The sequence below is a fragment of the Stenella coeruleoalba genome (assembly GCF_951394435.1).
Source record: "Stenella coeruleoalba genome assembly, chromosome: 14".
Taxonomy (NCBI): Eukaryota; Metazoa; Chordata; class Mammalia; order Artiodactyla; family Delphinidae; genus Stenella; species Stenella coeruleoalba.
Window position 1 is genome coordinate 50,331,778 of NC_137160.1, and position 18,689 is coordinate 50,350,466.

The following is an 18,689-nucleotide window of genomic DNA, read 5'->3' on the forward strand; positions in this document are numbered from 1 at the left end:
GTGTCCTCAACAGCATTGAGAAGTGGGGAATACCATTAATTTGGCCCCTTTTTGGTTTTGCCACTGATTTTATTTAGGAAGTCGAGGCTTTCTGTGTTTATTTTATGGTTCAAGAGATTATGGACAAAAACACCAACATACATAAATGATGAATAATTATACTAAAAAGGGCATAAGTAAGGTCTGGATTCAGTAAGAGCCACAAAAGAAAAGAAAAACACGGCGGTGAAATGAATAAGGCACAATAATTGTGACAGTGAGAGTCAGGGTGAGAGAAAGAGACTCAGGGTATTCTAGTTCACAGATGACAGTTGGGTTCATTTTAACTGAAAGCTCTGTACTTAAAATAGGAATACATACTGAGGACATAAAATTATTTGATGGGAGAGTTCAATTTGGCCATTCTAAAACGTTGAATAGCTATGTTCTCTATTCAAGTGAGGTTTAAAAACTTGAAGAAAACAAGTCTTTAAATACTGTAATTGTTAGTTATTCAGGTTGTACAGTGTATTTTACACCAAATTATAGTAATGCTGGGCCTTAATCATGCCATGAGTCTAACTTTTTAGCAGTTTTCATCTGGTATAGATTAGAGATTATTAGTGGGGCCCATATGAGCTTCTGTACATCAGGAGGAGATCAAACGAAATGGTCTTGGGACAGGAACTCTGCTCTGGGATGCGTCTCTAACTATGATCCAGGTCACAGGTTGGTGGAGAAGAGCCACCCCCAGGAGCACAGAGCATCAGGGGACCCCAAGAGGGCTTGCAGCCCTGTTCCCAGCGTTACTGTGAGGCTGCCATGAATGGGCTTCGCCATTCAATTACAAGCAATGCCGGCAACAAGGATTCACATCCACTTGTCACCAGGAAGGTTTTAACACCAAGGTCATATACATTTAACCATCATTTTCATTTAACAGCCCTTTCCAAAAGAGCAACTCTTTGCTGGAGAAACACATGCTCTAGACGTACGTCAGCAGGCCCAGGAATCTGAATTGGCGCCCAGGGAGAATCTGCTGGCCAAGTCGTGATTCTCCCCTCTTAATGAAAATCAACAGAGAGCCAAACCCGACTTCAGGCGCAGATCTGGCAGGATATTGACTGACCAGAGCACAGAGCCCTGGTGAAAAAAGAAAACAAAACCCAAAAAAGCGGAAAAAGAAACAACAAAAAAAAAAACACCCAAAAAACTCAACTGTTTTTCTGTTCAAAATTTCCTAATAAAAATATATTTCAGTACTATTAAAAATTCAGTTTTAGGGCTTCCCTGGTGGCACAGTGGTTGAGAGTCCGCCTGCCGATGCAGGGGACACGGGTTTGTGCCCCGGTCTGGGAGGATCCCACATGCCGCGGAGCGGCTGGGCCCGTGAGCCATGGCCGCTGAGCCTGCGCGTCTGGAGCCTGTGCTCCGCAACGGGAGAGGCCACAACAGTGAGAGGCCCGCGTACCGCCAAAAAAAAAAAAAAAAAAAAAAAAAATTCAGTTTTAGTTAGTCTAAAAAACTAAGCCTTTGGTTGCCATTAGAGAGCAGTATTTTCTATAAACTTCTATGGATGATTCTGGCAGGAGTCGGGTGGAAATAGTAGTCTGTTAGGGAGGGTTACATGAGATGCTGTTCATCTCAACAGCGGGCTTCACTCTGTGAGGTCTGGCCATTCAAAGGGTCCCCTCTTCCCTTCCCCACTGGACCCACCCCCTCCTACAGCAGGATGGGGGCAGCTTTTGTTAGTATGATACCTGCCATTCCTGGTATCGTGTTGCCGCATATTCTTGATAAAATGAATCTTCTTAAAGTTCTTTGGTCTGGGCGAACCTGAGAGAGTACGACATCTGAAAAATAAAGCCATTTCGAAAACACAGTCAGTTGCCCGTGGACAGCTGAGACATCTCCACACAAAGACAGGAAGGAAAGACCAGACTCAAATGGTTTGAGTAACCCCAAGGATAATGAGGACTATATGGCTGGAAGCAAGGAAGCTTTAAAAAAAAAAAACCCAATGACAGACAACTTCCTCGATAATACTGATAATAATTTATATGGGTCTCTGAAGAGCCAGCTAATGAAAACTACTGTCATCAGTTACAATAACATAACCTACACGAATTCCAACAACATTATTTGTTCCTGTCATCTTAAAAAGAATCCTCCTGTATCAACACAGGTAATGGGAACAGAAAACTGTAAATTTAAAGAATCCAGAGGGGAAAAAAACACTGGAAAATTCAGTTTAAAAACAACCCCGAATAGTTTTTCTTCTGTAGCAGGACTCTGCCCTGAATTACCTGGACTATTGCCTCAACATTTAACTTGTCTCTGCCTGGAAGTCGCAGCTTTACTTTGAATGAGAATCAGAGACTGAGACCCAGCTAGTGGCTGTTGGTTTTTTTTTTTAAAGATAAATTTTAAATAAATATTTGTTGAACAAATTGACTTGGATTCCAATTAATTTTTCCTAGAATATACAACATGTGTTTGCACTACAGGAATAACAGAACAGACCACAGGCTGAAAAGATCTTATTTCTGTATATTTTTTCAAAGGTACCTGGCAAATTCTAAGATATACAACTGCAATAACAACTAGGAAAAAAGCAAAAATCCCAGCAACTGAGAATCTGAAGTTTGGTGTTGTATTGAGAAAGGGAGCAATGACTTTTCTAGTTGGGTTTTTGCTACCAAATATTTTTGTTTACCTTTCCGACCATGGACCCCGATGGCTGGCTCCCGGCATCATGGGTGCCTGAGACCTTATGCTTCAGAGAGTGAGTTCCAGAGAAGCAGTGCCCGGCTTCCCCAAACCACACTAAGGTCCAGGCCATCACCCGAGTTCATTCACTTCTGAACTTTGAGGCTTCAGGTAAGAGAATAACAAGATGACCCAACGAGGAGGTACAGTTGAGGGCAGGTGGGGTGTGGGGGCCCATTGGTGGCAAAGGATTAGGGAATGGGCAGCATCACAGACCTGCCTAGCAGCTTGAACCTTTACTCTCCTCCAAGGGCTCCCCCCCTTCAAGGGAAATTGGGGGATAGCCCTGGGCTAGGCTAGGTGCACAGCTCCCAAACCCCCTTACCTGCCCTCAAGTAAGGGCCAGCCTTCCTACAAGCCCTTTCCCAGACAGTGCTGAAAATTATTTTTTTTCTCTTAAGAAACAGCACCTCAAAATGTAATTTAACTTGAAAAAAAAATATAGTAAAGTGAATGAGTGCAGATCAAAGCAAAGACATGGTAGCAGGTATCTGGTGGCTTTCATCAGGGAAACGGGGCTCCCTGGGCCTTGGATCTAGAGGAAGGAAGCCTCCCTGTCAGTCATGTCCATTCCACCGGAGCAGGGTTCACAGCACATGGCCACAGCCTGAGTGGCCCTCCCAGCATCCACCACAAACTCACTACCAGCCCTAGTGACCTATCACTAGTAATATTTCAGATCCCTCCCTGGAAATGTTGTGAGGATTAAACGTGATGATTTCTACAAGAGCTTCATACAGTGTCAAGTGACACGTTCAAATACAAATATTCACATTCATACGTATGTACACACATTAATATACACATTTCAAGTGTGTGATTATTATTAAAACCTTTAACTACAAAGGGTGCATATTTTGTTAGTTTGCCTCCTGTATTCTGAAAACCACAGCCCTTATTAAGGGTCCTGAATTCTTGGTTTTAAATAGATTCTTTTAAAGACGTGCAGAGGGACTTCCCTGGCGGCGCAGCGGTTAGGAATCTGCCTGCCAACGCAGGGGACACGGGTTTGAGCTCTGGTCCGGGAAGACCCCACATGCCGTGGAGCAACTAAGCCCCTGCACCACAACTACTGAGCCTGCGTGCCACAGCTACTGAAGCCCACGCGCCTAGGGCCCGTGCTCCACAACAAGAGAAGCCACCGCAATGAGAAGCCCGCGCACCACAACGAAGAGTAGCCCCGCTCGCTGCAGCTAGAGAAAGCCCGTGCTCAGCAACGAAGACCCAACACAGCCAAAAATAAATAGTATATAAAAAAAAAAAAAAAGACATGCAGAACCCTGCCTGAGGGCATTTTGTAGATGCTTCCTGTGGACCTCAGGAAGGGTTTGAATAGGGAAAATCACCCACTAATCCCGCTCCCTACTCCAAGCCTCCGAACCCAGATTCAGCCTTCTTGGGGTCCAAGAAGATTCAGCCTCACTCAGCCTTCCTGGGGCAGCTCTCTGGAAGCAGACCCAGCACCTCAGACTGCCTCTGTTCTACCTCCAGAATGACTGTTAGAGTCTGCAGGCCACCCAAGGTCCCCAATTGTCTCTCTCACACACGCAGAAGGTTCTAGAACTATGTAGTCACTGGAGACAGGAGAATCCTTGAAGGCATAAATGTGTGCTATCATTGGTTGCTGGACCGTTGTTCAGGAGCATCCTCACATCCTTACCCAGCTTCCCCCCAAAATGCAGAGCTTCCTGGGTCCCCCAGTCTGAGGGCAGTGGGCTAAGAGCTAGACTGTGAGGATACCTTCCTAAGACCCTAAGCTGCTCCCTGCCTCCACACCTGCAGAAAGAGGTGCTGTTACGCTCAGGTTTGGGCACAAAATCTCCCAGCCTTCTGCTGAAACCGGAAGTTGGCAAAAGGGGCACAGGTGCCTTTCGGCACCAGAAATTACTTAATGGCACGGCAGCCCGCACACATCAACTGAGACAGGCTGGGAACTGGGGCAGGTGGTGACGGCTGCCGCATTTGCTGCAGCTGAACTGAGGTCTTTCTGGACATCTAACAGAGGCATCCTAGGGGTCCTTATTTCTGGGATACCAGGTAACCACCAGGCAAAGTGGAAAACCCCAGTCTAAAGCCTCTCATTGCAAATGCTCAGTCCTTGGAGTTCAAGGTGGATACAGGAAACTAACCTGTGATGTGCAAGAGAAAGGCAAGACTTTTAAACAGATAACAGAGGTGCTTTCTTTCGATACCAGCATCCAATTCTAACTGCATATGCTACTGATACAGCCCTTTGATCAGCAAGTTGTTTGTTGTCTTGTGTTTTTTTAAGCCTTCAGCCTCCACCACCCCCCACCTAAGAAACGCTTTCAGAGAATTGTGGCATTAACAACAATTGCCAAGGAAACTGGAAGACTAAGCACTCAGGTTATGGCAGGTTAAGCAAAGAAGGAATTAATTTCAAAGCCATCTGCACTGACGTGTAAAAATACCCATTTAAAACCATACATTTTAAGTGATGTAAAATTAAATTAGGATAGAATTAAACTGAAAACTAATTTAATGAAAGATTGGCTCTTTCTTGTTAGCACTGATTATGGGATACACTTAATTATGCAAAAGGTTTTTAATAGATGCCTTGGAGCCGTTTGTTCTAGGTGCTGAGTTTAAAAGCAAGTTGGGCTAATAGCCTTCCGCCCCCGCAGTTCCCAAAACACTTCAGCACCATTACTGGTACATTCATTTCACAGAATCGGGGAGCTGGAAAGGACAGAGATCAGCTGATCTGCCCCTCCCATTTTACAGGTGGGAAAACCGAGGTCCCAGAGTAGGTAAATGAATTTCCAAAGCCACATAACCAGTTGGTAGAAGAATCAGGCCAAGAATTCAAGTCCCCTGACTCCCAAACTAATGCCCCTTCTGCTATTTTTATTTCTTAGGAACAAGTAAGTTTCTAAGTAAGTATCAGAATTCTTTATTGAAGTATAATTGATTTACAGCTTTGTGTTAATTTCTGGTGTACAGTAAAGTGATTCAGTTACATAAATATATATATATATATATATCCTTTTCCATTATGGTTTATTACAGAATATTGAATACAGTTCCTTGTGCTATACAATAGGACCTTGTTGTTTATTTTATAATAGTAATTAGTTTGTATCTGCTAATCCCAAACTCCTAATTTATCCTTCCCCCGCCCCCTTTCCTTTGGTAACCATAAATTTGTTTTGTATGTCTGTAAGTTTGCTTCTGCAGTAAATATCAGAAATTTTTCAATTAAAAAAAAGTCCATTAGGGAAAATAAGGACTTCTTAAACTGCCAACTCCCTTGGTTTCAGACTTACTTTTTAAACTTTATATTTACACAAGATTTGTTGAAAATTAAGTATAGCATTCTGTAAGTAAGGGTTGGATGAAGTTACAGTTAAGGCAGAGAAGCCATTTTTACTCTGCCCATTTGTGCTATCACAGGACTGAGGGGTAGAGGACCAGCCTGGGCAGACTCTGAAAGGAGGGTACAGGGGTGATGGGGCCCATGACCAGGAACACAGCACCCAGTTCCTTCTCTGGCCCCCCTTTACCACCTGGAATCCCCGAGGTGACATTTTAGAGCCTGTGACCTTTTTTTAACCTGGTTTCCTTGGTCACAGCTACCACATTGCTCGAACGACCACGGCCCCTTGCATCCTCTCCAAACTCCAGGGCCTTTGCAGTTCTGTTCATTGATTAGCATCAACTGTACTCAAATGCCAAAGCCACTCGGTGCCACCTGAGAACGTTTCTCCCTGACGCTCGCTGATTACTTTGGGCCACTTAATAGAGACGGACAGAAGAACACTTGTACCCAGGCCATGTGGATCACACAGCTACACACCATCAGCCTAAGACGGTCCCAGAGGCTATGTGTGTTTTCAAAAAGACTTCCAAAGTGGAAATCGGACTGTCTGGCCCTGACTTTCTCTTTGGAATGATGTCGGTGATGAGATTCACAGTCACTGATGCTTCCAATCAGATCCCAGGCCTGGCCTGTCTATGCTCCACCCTTTATCCAGGTGGTCTGTGGACAAGACCCGTGACCTGGGGGTGAAACTCCAGGCAGGGAAGGAGCCCGCTCCAGGGGGAGACGCCTCCCTCCACCTCAGCATCCTCCCAGGCTCAAAGGGAGGAGCCAGTGACTCCCAATCCCTGCCAGCAGCCAAAGTATGCATGAAGGGTGCAGATGGGCGTTCCCGCAGGAGCTGGTGCGAGGGCATGAGAGCACACACCCTCCCTCGGCTCTGCCCCTGCCATGCATTCCTGTAAAGCCGCAGCGTCCCACAAGGTCCCGTCTTGCCTCAGCTCCTCCTGCACAGCCAGCTCAGCTGGGGCTGCCGTGAGGGCTGCAGGGGACGCAGTGTGTGTCTCCTGAACTCCAGGGGGGCCAGGTGGACCGAGGCGCAGATTAGAGGAAGGAGAGCTGCCAGTCAGAGGCCCAGCACAGCTCAGCAACTGCTGTCACCGGGAAAAAGATGCTTCGAAAGCACTTTTCTAATCCGGAGGGAGAAATGGAATGCTTTCAGCCCCAAGGGAGCACTCACAGCGGACCTACCTGAGTTTCCCAGCACCTGGCTTTGGAGGACCATCGTGGCACCTGCTAATGAAGTCAGGGACTGTGATTACTGTGTCCCCGTGCCTGAGAAAGCCGGGGCAAGTGACGCGCTCTTCTTCATTAAGCAGCAATTTTCAAGAGGAACAGGTAACCGCACCTGAATTCACATGCAAACTGGGCTATTCTGATGCATAATTGGGATTTCATAGTGTTCTAGTTCTAATGTTCCAAAGGGCTGGGGTTTCCAAACAGAGTCTGGGGATCTGATGGTCATTTTTAGAATTTAATTTTGTAGATCAAAAACTAAAAAAAAAAAAATTCAAACTTTGGCCGCCACCTTGTATTGCAGGCCATTCACACACACATAAATGCAACCCAAAAACTTACCTCCGTAGAGGAGCGTTCTCCTCAATATCTTCCAGGGTCTCCAAGGACGATCTCTGGGAGATGAGGCGACGCCTGCAGAGAGAGGGAAAAAAAAATCTAGGAGTTAAAACTGCATTGTGAAATGGATCAGGCATTTCTATAAAGCTAAAACTGTTCTAAAAAAATAAAGTCCACTAAGAAAAAAATCAGGCAAAAGGTGTTTTAAGAGGCTGCCGTGTTCCCAGCCTGTACCCTGAATGCCAAGCCCACCTTGCCTTGCTGAATCCTGAGCTTTTTCCCTGGTTGTAGGGCTGCTCTGGTGATTAGGGAAGTGATGGATACTTTTTATGCTGCTTAAAACCAACAAAAGACAAGGTGCCTCTGATAGTGTATAACTTTGGTACTGTGTGCACTTTTTCTAAAGCATTAGATAGTACTGTTAAGTATTCAGATCTCAGTGGTCTGAACCAGCTTTAGCTGATAAATATTAAACATTAAAACCGTACTAAATAAAATCTCAAAATCATTAGGAGGCAAGGAAAAACTTATGGTCTCTGGGCCATAAGTTCGAAAGCAACTAGAAACAAGGCAGACCTTATTCCCCTGGGAGAATTTCTCTGAGACCGGGGAGAATATATATCAGGGCGTGATGAGGCAAAACACAAACTCTTTCCATCTGCTAAAGAACTACAAACCACCTGCCCAAACCTCCTCAATCTAGTTTCTTTTGTCAGACTGAAATAAGAATGGGTCCTAGTTAATTGAGACCAGGCGGGATGGTGGTTGGTAATTTTATAGCAAATCCATGTGAACAAGGGCCATCACTTCATAGTAAATGATTTGGCAGAAGGGTGGTGTGGACAGAAAAATATCTGATTGGGTCTTTACCTTGGGAAAAAAATGAGATTAAAATTACAAGACTATGTCTATTTTGTGTTCATTTGATAACAGTTAGGTTAAGAACATGCAATTATAACCATGTTCTAATTTGTTCTAAAGAATAAAAAAATGAAACGAATGTTTTTTGCTTTGTTCTGTGTGTACTTTTTCTGACCAACCACACTGATACCTTTTTGCTTCGTGTTTTATTTTTAATAAGACAATCAGAAGGGTCATTTTTGCAAACCATTCGAGGGCTTCATCAATTTTCTCAGAGCCTGTCTTCATGTTTTGACAGTCAAATCCTTTCTAAAACACTCAGCACACACCTCCCTGCTTCTCTCTCCAGTGAGCCTCGTTTGTCCACATGTGAGACCCAGGAGCTCTCCAACATCACCTTCACTGTCTTCATGACACACTGACCTTCTGCAAGATCTGCAGTTTACTCTAATTAACTTATGCTAAACTTCCACTTCTGTAATATGGTATTGTTAGAGTTCCAGCAGTCAGTCAGACCAGGGAGACACTGGTCTTACCTGAGGGGGTGGGGAACTGATTTTATAGGTGGGGATTTGAGAGGTGGCCAATTCATGAGTAAGTAGGACTCGCCTGTGCAGCCCCCTAAGTCCAGGGACTCATCACGCCAGGACCCCTGTGACAACACCTGGCGGCTGTGGCTTTGAAGGAAGTGTCCAGGCCGTCGTGAGGCACAGCCCCTCTAGGTGCCAGGTCTGGCTGGGACGGAGTCCCAGGCTGGGACGGGGACAAACCCCCAGTTAGTCACACTCCCATCCAGTGTAGCTCTCAGATATAGGTGTCCCATGCTCCCCATCCAAGGGACGGTATGATGCTACATGTGTGCTGGGTCAGACAGACTCCGATTTCCGCCCTGGAGTCTGGAGGCTCTGGGACCTTAGAAAACTCCTTAATCCTGGAGCCCCAGTTTCCTCACCTATGACATGGGAAAATGAGAGTAAGTAAGAAACAGAGAGACATGAAGTCCTTGGCACGGGACAGTTAATGACCAGGAGCTCCTGGGATTTTGATTGTTACTCCAGTTTCCTCCACTGGGGCTGCAGCCTGACCTGATGCCCTCCCCGCTCAAATGACTGGGGTCAGCCTGGCTGTCCCAGCTCTGGCCGCTCCTCCAACCCCTGCCAGTGGTGAGGTCACCAACCTGTGACACGTGCTCCTTCCACCCCTACACCCCCTTCGAAGCAGAACTAACTCGGTGTCACCTTCGCTGAGGCACTGGCCACCTGTAAAATTAGAGCCCCAGGCCTCCGTGCACTGTTTTTACTTAATACCAATGTCTCCTCTGCAGCTGTGGTTAAAATGATATTTACTCTGTTTATCTGCGGATAATGTTCTGAGTTTCGTTTTTCATTTTTTTTCTTTTTTTCGCTGCACCATGAAGCATGTGGGATCTTAACTCCCCGACCAGGGATCAAACCCTCACCCCCTGCAGTGGAAGCGCGGAGTCATAACCACTGGACTGTCAGGGAAGTCCCTCTTCTGAGTTTTTAAATCAAAAGTGAAATATTAATTTAAGTATGCACCCCTAAATTGTCATTAGACATAACATAGTCCCAGGCAGAAATAAATGCATGGGTTTCAGATCCTGAAAATCCCAACAAATCCTGTCAAACTTTGAGCCTTCCTCTGCAGGCGAACGCAGAGGCACCTGTCACCTCTGCATTTTCAGGTGACAGGTAAACAGACATTTAACATTTGGCTCAATCTGCAGCCGAGGTGACTGCAGCAACTGTGCAGCTTCAAGCTCTCCCTTCCTTCAGTTATCGTATCAGAGGTCCCCTGGGAAGCTCTGTGGTTGGCCCCTTGGGCAGTGAAGATACAACCAAGGCCGCAGCAAAGGCCAGGCAGGTGCATCCTTTTCTGCCCACCCACCCGACCAAGCCTGGCCTGCTGGGACCACAAAGCTGATCCCGGCTTAACTCTTGTCCTCAAGGAGCTCATATTCAAGGGGGAATCCATGGGACCACCAGCAGGGAATTCCATTAACAACCCCTCAAGCTCCTCTGGCATTTGAGGCTGTCTCCCTTTCCCACCCCAAGAAGAGCATGGCCAGCCCTCCAGCTGAAAATGTGTCCAAATGAACACACGGAGGACACATGAGGCTCTGCCAGGCGCCCTGGGGCCCACAGGCTCCCGTCCAACATTCAAACCAGGGGGTGCACCCTAGAAAACGAGGTCAATTCATAAAAGCACACAATCTGACAATTCCCCCATCTAAAACCCACATCCGGCAATTCCTATGCTGGAAAAGACAGATGCTATTTGGAAAATAATCAAATTAGAATACATCTTTCTACATATTTATAAGGATTTGTTTTCGAAAAGCCAGTACATTTGATATTCTCTTCATGAGTTGAACAGGTATAGATTCTCTCCCTCTCATACACACAGAGGCACTTAAGGTCTGGATTCCTTAGAGGGAAAAAAATTCAAAACCCAAATGCCCACCTGTTCCTTTAAGTTCAGCAGATGTGTGCTTCCCTTCTTCATGAACAGAACTAAGCAATATATTCTTTGAGATGCACATATAGAGCTTGGAAAGAACTACCACGGATCATTGTAAAGAAACCGTCATATGGTACCAGAAAAACGAAGATGCGATGCCTGCCCTTCCTGCCACGAGGGCCTGCCCTGTGGTGGTAGCTCATCTCTGCCCCTGCCACCCCGCTAAATCCTTCCAAGCTGTGTAGTAACCTTTCCCCTTACCTTCTATCTTCAGAAAGCCCACAGTGGAAGGGAAGGCTAAGGGCGGGTGGCCCACCTTCACCAGGCACTTTTCACCCCGTTATCTGCCTCATAAACCAAGTCCATTACTGTGCAGACTCCTTACCATTGGGCACAGTTAACAAGCAGAAGTCTTTCAATATTTTAATGACTGATGAGGAATACTTAGCCTTGGGCCAAAACAGCATGCCCCCTTATTAACCAAGAAGACATTCAGGAAGAGCCCAAGTGTTATACGTCGAAATCACTAAATGCAAGATTGAGTCCTCAGAATTCAGGGTTCCCCATCTTGTCTGACAATTATAATTTGGGCCCTTCCATACTGGCCACCAACACTTCTGAGGCCGATGTGGTTCACATTCAACGCTCATATGTAAGTCAGCCTCCCTAAAGCCCCCAGACTCATTTTAGAATACTACCCTTTGAATGTTGGACTCTGCCTAGGCAAGGAAATTCTAATCCATGACAAGGTTGCCTATCTGGATATACCTACTTGGACCAAATTAATCCACTTATCATTAGGGCTAATGGTTGATTGTGGTGTAAGTCACTGAGTGGTCCTGGGACCCAGGGCTGGTCACAGTGGGAATTACGGCAGCAGAGCCTCACCAGAGTGGACTCTGGGCTCACTAATGTCCCTGCTGACCAGTGAGGCTGGGGCAGGGTCATCCTAGCTCCAGCTGGGCCCAGGGTTTAGGACGGTGATTTAGGACCAAGCTGGGATAAAGAAGGTGACCCCCAGCCTCAGCACTGGTGTCAAACAAGTAGGTCGAGTTGGATCAATGCTCTCCACCCAGGGAACATTAATAATCTCTGGGGGAAAAACACAAGCTTTGGGAGCAAGAAGGGACCCTGACCATCTGGGCCAACCATTCCTACCCTCACAAAAAGGCAATTTAGCTGTGTGGTTCCCCCCATGGATGGAGTCCCCTTCCTGGCTGTCAGGCCGCTGGAGGGCAGGGTTACCTCTTCACAGACGTGAGGGAATGAGGGCCTCACGGATCCCTCAGTTACACAGGGGATGGGCCAGCTGAGGTCATAATTACTTCAGATCTGTTCCAACAGTTATTATGACCAAAAAAACCCCAAACAAACAAAACCTCCAATCATAAAAATAACTTACAGCCACGAGACACCCACAGACTTGTAATATTTTTTTTTTTTTTTTTTTTTTTTGCGGTACGCAGGCCTCTCACTGTTGTGGCCTCTCCCATCGCGGAGCACAGGCTCCGGACGCACAGGCTCAGCGGCCATGGCTCACGGGCCCAGCTGCTCCGCGGCATGTGGAATCTTCCCGGACCGGGACACAAACCCGTGTCCCCTGCATCAGCAGGTGGACTCCCAGCCACTGCGCCACCAGGGAAGCCCCCAGACTTGTAATTTATTTGCTGTGTTACTTGGGTCCTGCTCCCACTGACCACGTCACCTCCCTCCCCCAGACAAAACTGACCACTCCAGCCAGTGAGCTGCTCAGGCTCTCCTCACCTGCATAGCCCCAGGGATGGAAGATGCTCAGTAAACAGCAGGGACTCGATCAGGGCCGGTTGAATAAACTAATGAAGTCCACCATCTGCCGGTGGCTGTTTGGGATTTTCCCAGAGAGCACCAGACCTTCCACTCAATGCTTTTCTATACACAATTACTACTGGCTCTTCTCTATTCAATACACAAGGTCCCAACCTGATCACCAGGAGCCCAGAAATCATCCTCAGAAAGCTTCCCATTGTCTCACTACAGCGGGAAGAAGAGGGAGGCAGAAGACCCTCATCCTGCAGGGCTGGGGTGACTGGGTGGGCAGAAGGGCCAGGGCCCCCAGCACAGCTCGGCAGTTCATAGGCAGAAGGCATGATCCGTTTAAAATGGATTTCTTCTGTTTGAGTTTATTAAACATTCATCTTTCCAAATGGATTTTTCCCCCCTGCTTTTGTGACTATAAGAGTACTATGTTCCACTGTTTAAAAAAAAATTCAAATTAGGAAACATATAAAGTAGAAACTGAGGAAATGACCTGCCAACCCCAGGGCCCAAAGAGCACCTTCTAAGAGTTTAGTGTATGTCCTTTTTTGACTTGTTCCTATTTCCACATCAACTTATAAATATGTGTGTGTGTGTGTGTGTGTGTGTCTGAAACTATGAAAAAGACAAGAAGAATTTGCTTTTTTAAAACCAAAGGCAACAAGGAAGACCAACCCGCCATGGGGTGAAGCTGGAATCTGGCTCCACTGTTGGTGACGTGTGCAGTGTCTGAGCAAGATATAAGGATGGGATCTCAGAGAGACAGCTGTCAAGAGAGAGTCCGGGGTCCTTCCAGGCTGGGAAGCAGCCCCCGGGGCTGGGTACCCTGTTCTCTGGCTCTGGACCAGCAAGTGAGGAGCAGTGAGCACAGAGGGGCTGTGCTTGCTTGCTTGCAACACCAGCTAGGGAAGAATGGGATCGAGGACCACCGGTAGGATCAGGGCTCCAAGCTCACCGCCAAGGCTTGGTCTGATGCCCGCAGGTCCAGCAGCCTTCCCCACGCTGAGGTGCAGATGCGGGAATGGTGGCCCGAGACCTTTCTGGGGGCTGGAGGACTATCTCACTACCTCAGGTAAAAGAGGTACTGCAGGCAAGGAATCAGGGCTGGACAGCAAGCAGTCCCACTTCAACCTAGAGACCACGGGAGTCTTCATCCCTCAGCCTCCTTTTCTGACTCAGAGTCACAAAGCTTCCAAGGTCCCAATCAGGGCCCAGCAAGAAAAGGTGTGAGGGTCACTAACCTAGAAAGCAGAGCTGGCCTTTTGAGCAGTTAGGAAATCCCTTTGCAAAATGTCATAAGATCCCATCCCCCGGTTCGTATATCTCACGTACGAGGGGAAGCTCACTACTTCAAGAAGCCCTAAAGAGAAGAACCACTATGTATCTAAGAACCGTACTTTCACTGATACAGCTTCTGAGTGTCAAAAGCTTCTGAGTATTTGTGAAAATTCTCGTTTTCAAATACCAGGCTTCAAAGTCAAATGCTAACATCCCCACTGTTCTTTCCTTCATTTCTCTAACGCAGCTTCAAGTTGTTGAGGTCACAGCACCAGGAGCTCGATCTCCAGATTCAGCAACTAAGTTGTGATAACTCTGGTCATGATTTGGCAAATTTTAAAGCCAGGATTCCAGATGCTCCCGTAGCAGAAGTCAAATCAGATTGTGCTCCTTGAAGAAGCAAACTGTTTTGCACCAATACATATGTGTTCACAGATGAGAAGGAAAAGTCAGCTGTCCCCTCTCAACAGAAGCTACAGGCTGAAAGCAAAAACGGCCTTGGCTTCAGCCTGAAGGTGTGTTTGTTAGGTTCATGCTCGGTTCTGCTTTCCACAATCTAAAGCTTCATCCAGCAGCAAAGGTGCTGAAACTGAGTGAGGCCCTACCTTGCTCACCTGGCAACGGCTGGTTGATAGACTGTGGAAGAAATCCCAGAGGAGAGCTGTGGAATCTGACATAGCAGTGGCGCACTGGCTGGGCCAGGCCACCAGGCTGGGGTGACTGCAGAGCGCCATGCCTGGACCAGTCAGGTCCTGCAATGCCACTGAGCAAAGAGCACACGGCTGATGTGCTTGTGCAGGAAAAAAACCCTCTCCCTGTGGCAGCATATGCGTCTAAAGGCAGATCCATACGCAGAATACAGATGGACACAGTTCACACACCCCCAGTGGTCATGGAATTTTCCTTGTAAAGGAAGGAAAACAGATCATCTTTAAGAAAAGAAGGGCTGCGTGGATCAAGAAACAGACAAAATGCTAGGAAACTGATTTTGAATCTGGCTATATTTTAGAGTCTCTAGCTGACAATCAGGCACAGGATCGCCGAGAATTGCCAATCAGCTTGTTCAAATAAGACCTGCTTCTACATTAAAAGATATCCAGCCATTTATTTCCTATTTTTGCAAACATTTATTTATTAATGATATATCAAGTATCAAGCAGCAAGCTGGATGCTGAAATACAGCAGTGAAAAACATAAACACTATCCCTCCCTCATGGAGTTTAAATTTATGGTCAGGAAGACAGACACTGAACAAGTAACATAATTCCAGTTGTGAAAGAGATTAACACAAGGGAGGAAGAAAACAAACTACCTATAATACTGTGGGGCTACTAGCAAGATACATTTCAGTTATTTGTAAACATACTGAGCTCTTGTTTCCGCATGTGTGTCAAGAACTTCCCTGGTGGCACAGTGGTTAAGAATCCGCCTGCCAATGCAGGGGACACGGGTTCGACCCCTGGTCCGGGAAGATCCCACATGCCACGGAGCAACTAAGCCGATGAGCCACAACTACTGAGCCTGCACTCTAGAGCCCGCAAGCTACAGCTACTGGACCCGTGTGCCACAACTACTGAAGCTCGCGCAGCTAGAGCCTGTGGTCCGCAACGAGAGAAGCCACCGCAACGAGAAGCCCGCACACCACAACGAAGAGTCGCTCCCGCTCGCCACAACTAGAGAAAGCGCATGCGCATCAACAAAGACCCAATGCAGCCAAAAATAAATAAACAAATAAATTTTAAAGAGAAAGAAAGCAACTCCAAACGTTTACAAAGAATACAGAGACACTCAGCTTGCCTGAGTCTACGTTTGTTTCGAGGTTCTCATCAGACTCACCAAATCCTGGAAAACCAAGGTGTGAGGTCATCTTAGCATTTAGGGCTGTGCAGAGACGGACTTGTTGGCAGGATTTAATGACTGGCCAGGTTTGCACTCCTCAGATGCCCCACTCCACCCTGCCCACTGTGCCCTGCTGATCTTACAAAACACCCTTTCCATCATGTCATCCCCTAATTTGAAGATCCACAATGATTCCCTCTGGGAACAAGTTCAAACTCCTCTGACAAAGGGACTAGATGGGGAGATCAGAAGACAGAGCAGACACAGCACACATGGCCATCCCGAAGGCACCTCCCAGTCTCCTGGGGCATCCCAGGAAATAGAGGGGCCATGCCAGAGCCACGAGTTGACACTGCCACATTCTAATTCCCCCTCAGCCTCATCCCGGAGGGAAGGGCCTGGCCCTGCAGCTGGAGGGAGCAAGTTGGGCCAAATGTGCAGAAGAGAAACCAAGAGCAGGTGTATTGGTTGAAAAAGAAAATCAGGACCCAGAAAGGTTTTGGGTTTGTGTGGCCGATGAGATCAAACGACATTACCTTTGCAATAGAACATGCTGGATAGCCACAGGGGTGACACGTGGGGCCCAGACCAGGGCAGGGTGAGGGTGGAAAGGAGACACGAGCAATGGAAAACCACTCAAAATTAAAGAATCGCCTTCATCCTGGAGACCAAAGAGCCCTGTGGATCGAACAGAACCAATCCAAGGAGTTTGGGGCCAACTCACGCATGTTCTGGGTGGGCCCCAGAATCAAAGGAATCAAATCCAGGTGTTTCTGTGAAAAGAGTGCCCTGAGCCAGGTGAAGGAGGGCGGCTGGGAACCCAGCACCTGGACCCAGAGTTTAAGGTCAGGACAGACCAGGTGTGGAGTGTGTGGGGGGCAGGGGAGGGCACGAGTGAGCTTGAAGGAGAGTCAAGATTTAACTGGGAGAGGACCTCCTGGAGAGGAAGCAGCCGGACTAGCCCGGGAGGTTCAGGGTGGACTCAGGAGGGACCCGAGGAGGGACATACATACTTCATGGGAGCTGAACAGGATGGAACACCAGGCTTTGCAAGACATAGAGGAATTCCCTGAAGCAAAGTCCGGGAAGGAGCCCAGTAGGAGCCGGGAGCCAGACAGGCCCCTATCAGATGGCTGAGGTTAGTTCCAGGAGGAGCTGGCGAGACCCCAAAGGCCAAATGAACACGCAGATGGGCGGGCTGGGGCCTGGCACCACAGTGAGATGGAACAAACACGTGCACCCATAAGCGTGTGTGCACTTGCGTGTGCATTTACACAGTGTTCCCTTCTGAATGGGAACAACGGAGGTGCAGGAACACCTGCAGGGCACATGCGGGGAAGCAAGGTGCAGGAGGAACACCTGCAGGGCACCTGTGGGGAAGCAATGTGCAGGCACAGTTGGCTGGAGACGCTTCCTTAGACGGAGGCTGATTGCAATGGGTTCTGAGCTTTCCAAAGACTCACAAGCACCTGAGTCGTGTCAGATGGACCCTCGGCCTCCACTCATCTCCAGCCTCTTCAGGAAGGGTGGGTCATCCTGGACCCTCTTCTCTGTACTCAGGGCGGGGCCTTCTCTTAAACAGTCCACCCTGACAATAGCCCAAGCATCATCGGTGACCTCACCTTTCTTTCCCAGTCATTAGGAGGACTTAACTGTTGCTTTGCAAGAATGCCTTTACATGCTGAAGACCTTTTAAGTTGTCAGACGGCAGAATGGGTGCCCTCTGTGTCCATAGTCAGTGCTATGGGGTCTGCAGCACAAAGGCTAGAGATGGACGAGAAGAAGCCAAGCCCCGCCCCGGGAGGTGACCTCCTCTCCCCAGCTCCCCGGTCTTGAAGGGCTGAGATGTCAACGGGAGCTAATTTCATCAGAATGGCAGAGTCAGGTGGGGCTGGTTACTTCTCCGCTGGCATTTCACTGAAACTTTCAGAGGCTGCCTCGCAGCATAATCGCTCCCCTGAGTTTCTCCCTTGGTTTCCAGCTTGACCTTTCCCTGTTCCGAAGGGCCGTCAGTAGAAATGGATTCTGACAGCTCGGAAACAGCATGCAATTGTTTATAGCAAATTCGGGGCGGATGGGGTTTCATCCATCTTTATTTTCTGCTTTTTCCGATTAACCATGGCCCACGCTCTGTCGCAGCTTATGGAAACGAAGACTAATCGTCCCTTGTCTTTCCAGCTTCAAGCATCGGCCTCCCTTTTCCTAATGAGGGGCCCAAACGATCTCACTCCTCTCTGGAAGCCTTTTTAAAACGCCTTGCTTCTCCTCGAGCCGAGGATTATTCCCTTTATTGAAAGCTGACGGGGGTTGGGCACAGCTGAATCGCTGGCCTCACAAGGGGCTTATAGGGTAAGGAATGCCCCAGGGGTGACCAAATCTTAGTTCAAAAGAAAACTCAGAATCTGCTTCACCTGCTCTTCATCCAAATGCCACCATCTTCCTAAGGCACAGTGCGGTGCCACCTGCTCTGCGAAGCTACCTCTGACATTTTCTGAATTCCTACCTCATTTCGTACCTTTACTGTATTACGTGGAAATTTTGATATCTAGATACTTGTAGAATGATTGATTTTATTCTTATTACACCCTGTATCTCCAACCTGACTGCAAATACCTTGAAGAGATAACTACGTCTTCCCTTCTCTGAAACCCCCTCAGTGACTGGCACATTACCTGGTCATAGTAGGTGCTCAATAAATCCTTAAGTACAGCATGAACAACTGTCTGTAGCTACAGCCGGCACACAAAGGGCAAGGATGGATCTTAACTCCAGG

The 18,689-nt window shown here is 47.5% G+C and overlaps 1 protein-coding gene across 1 annotated transcript in view; it reads right to left on the bottom strand.

Annotated features, from left to right (window-relative positions):
• The window catches only part of CABLES1 (Cdk5 and Abl enzyme substrate 1), a 105,545-nt gene that overhangs the window by 56,609 nt on the left and 30,247 nt on the right, over positions 1-18,689 (bottom strand). Inside the window, exons 2-3 of the mRNA XM_079943319.1 lie at positions 7,667-7,738; positions 1,740-1,832 (exon numbers count right to left, since the gene is read on the bottom strand). Of these exons, the coding sequence (XP_079799445.1) occupies positions 1,740-1,832; positions 7,667-7,738 (165 nt within the window). The remainder of the gene's footprint in view (positions 1-1,739; positions 1,833-7,666; positions 7,739-18,689) is intronic.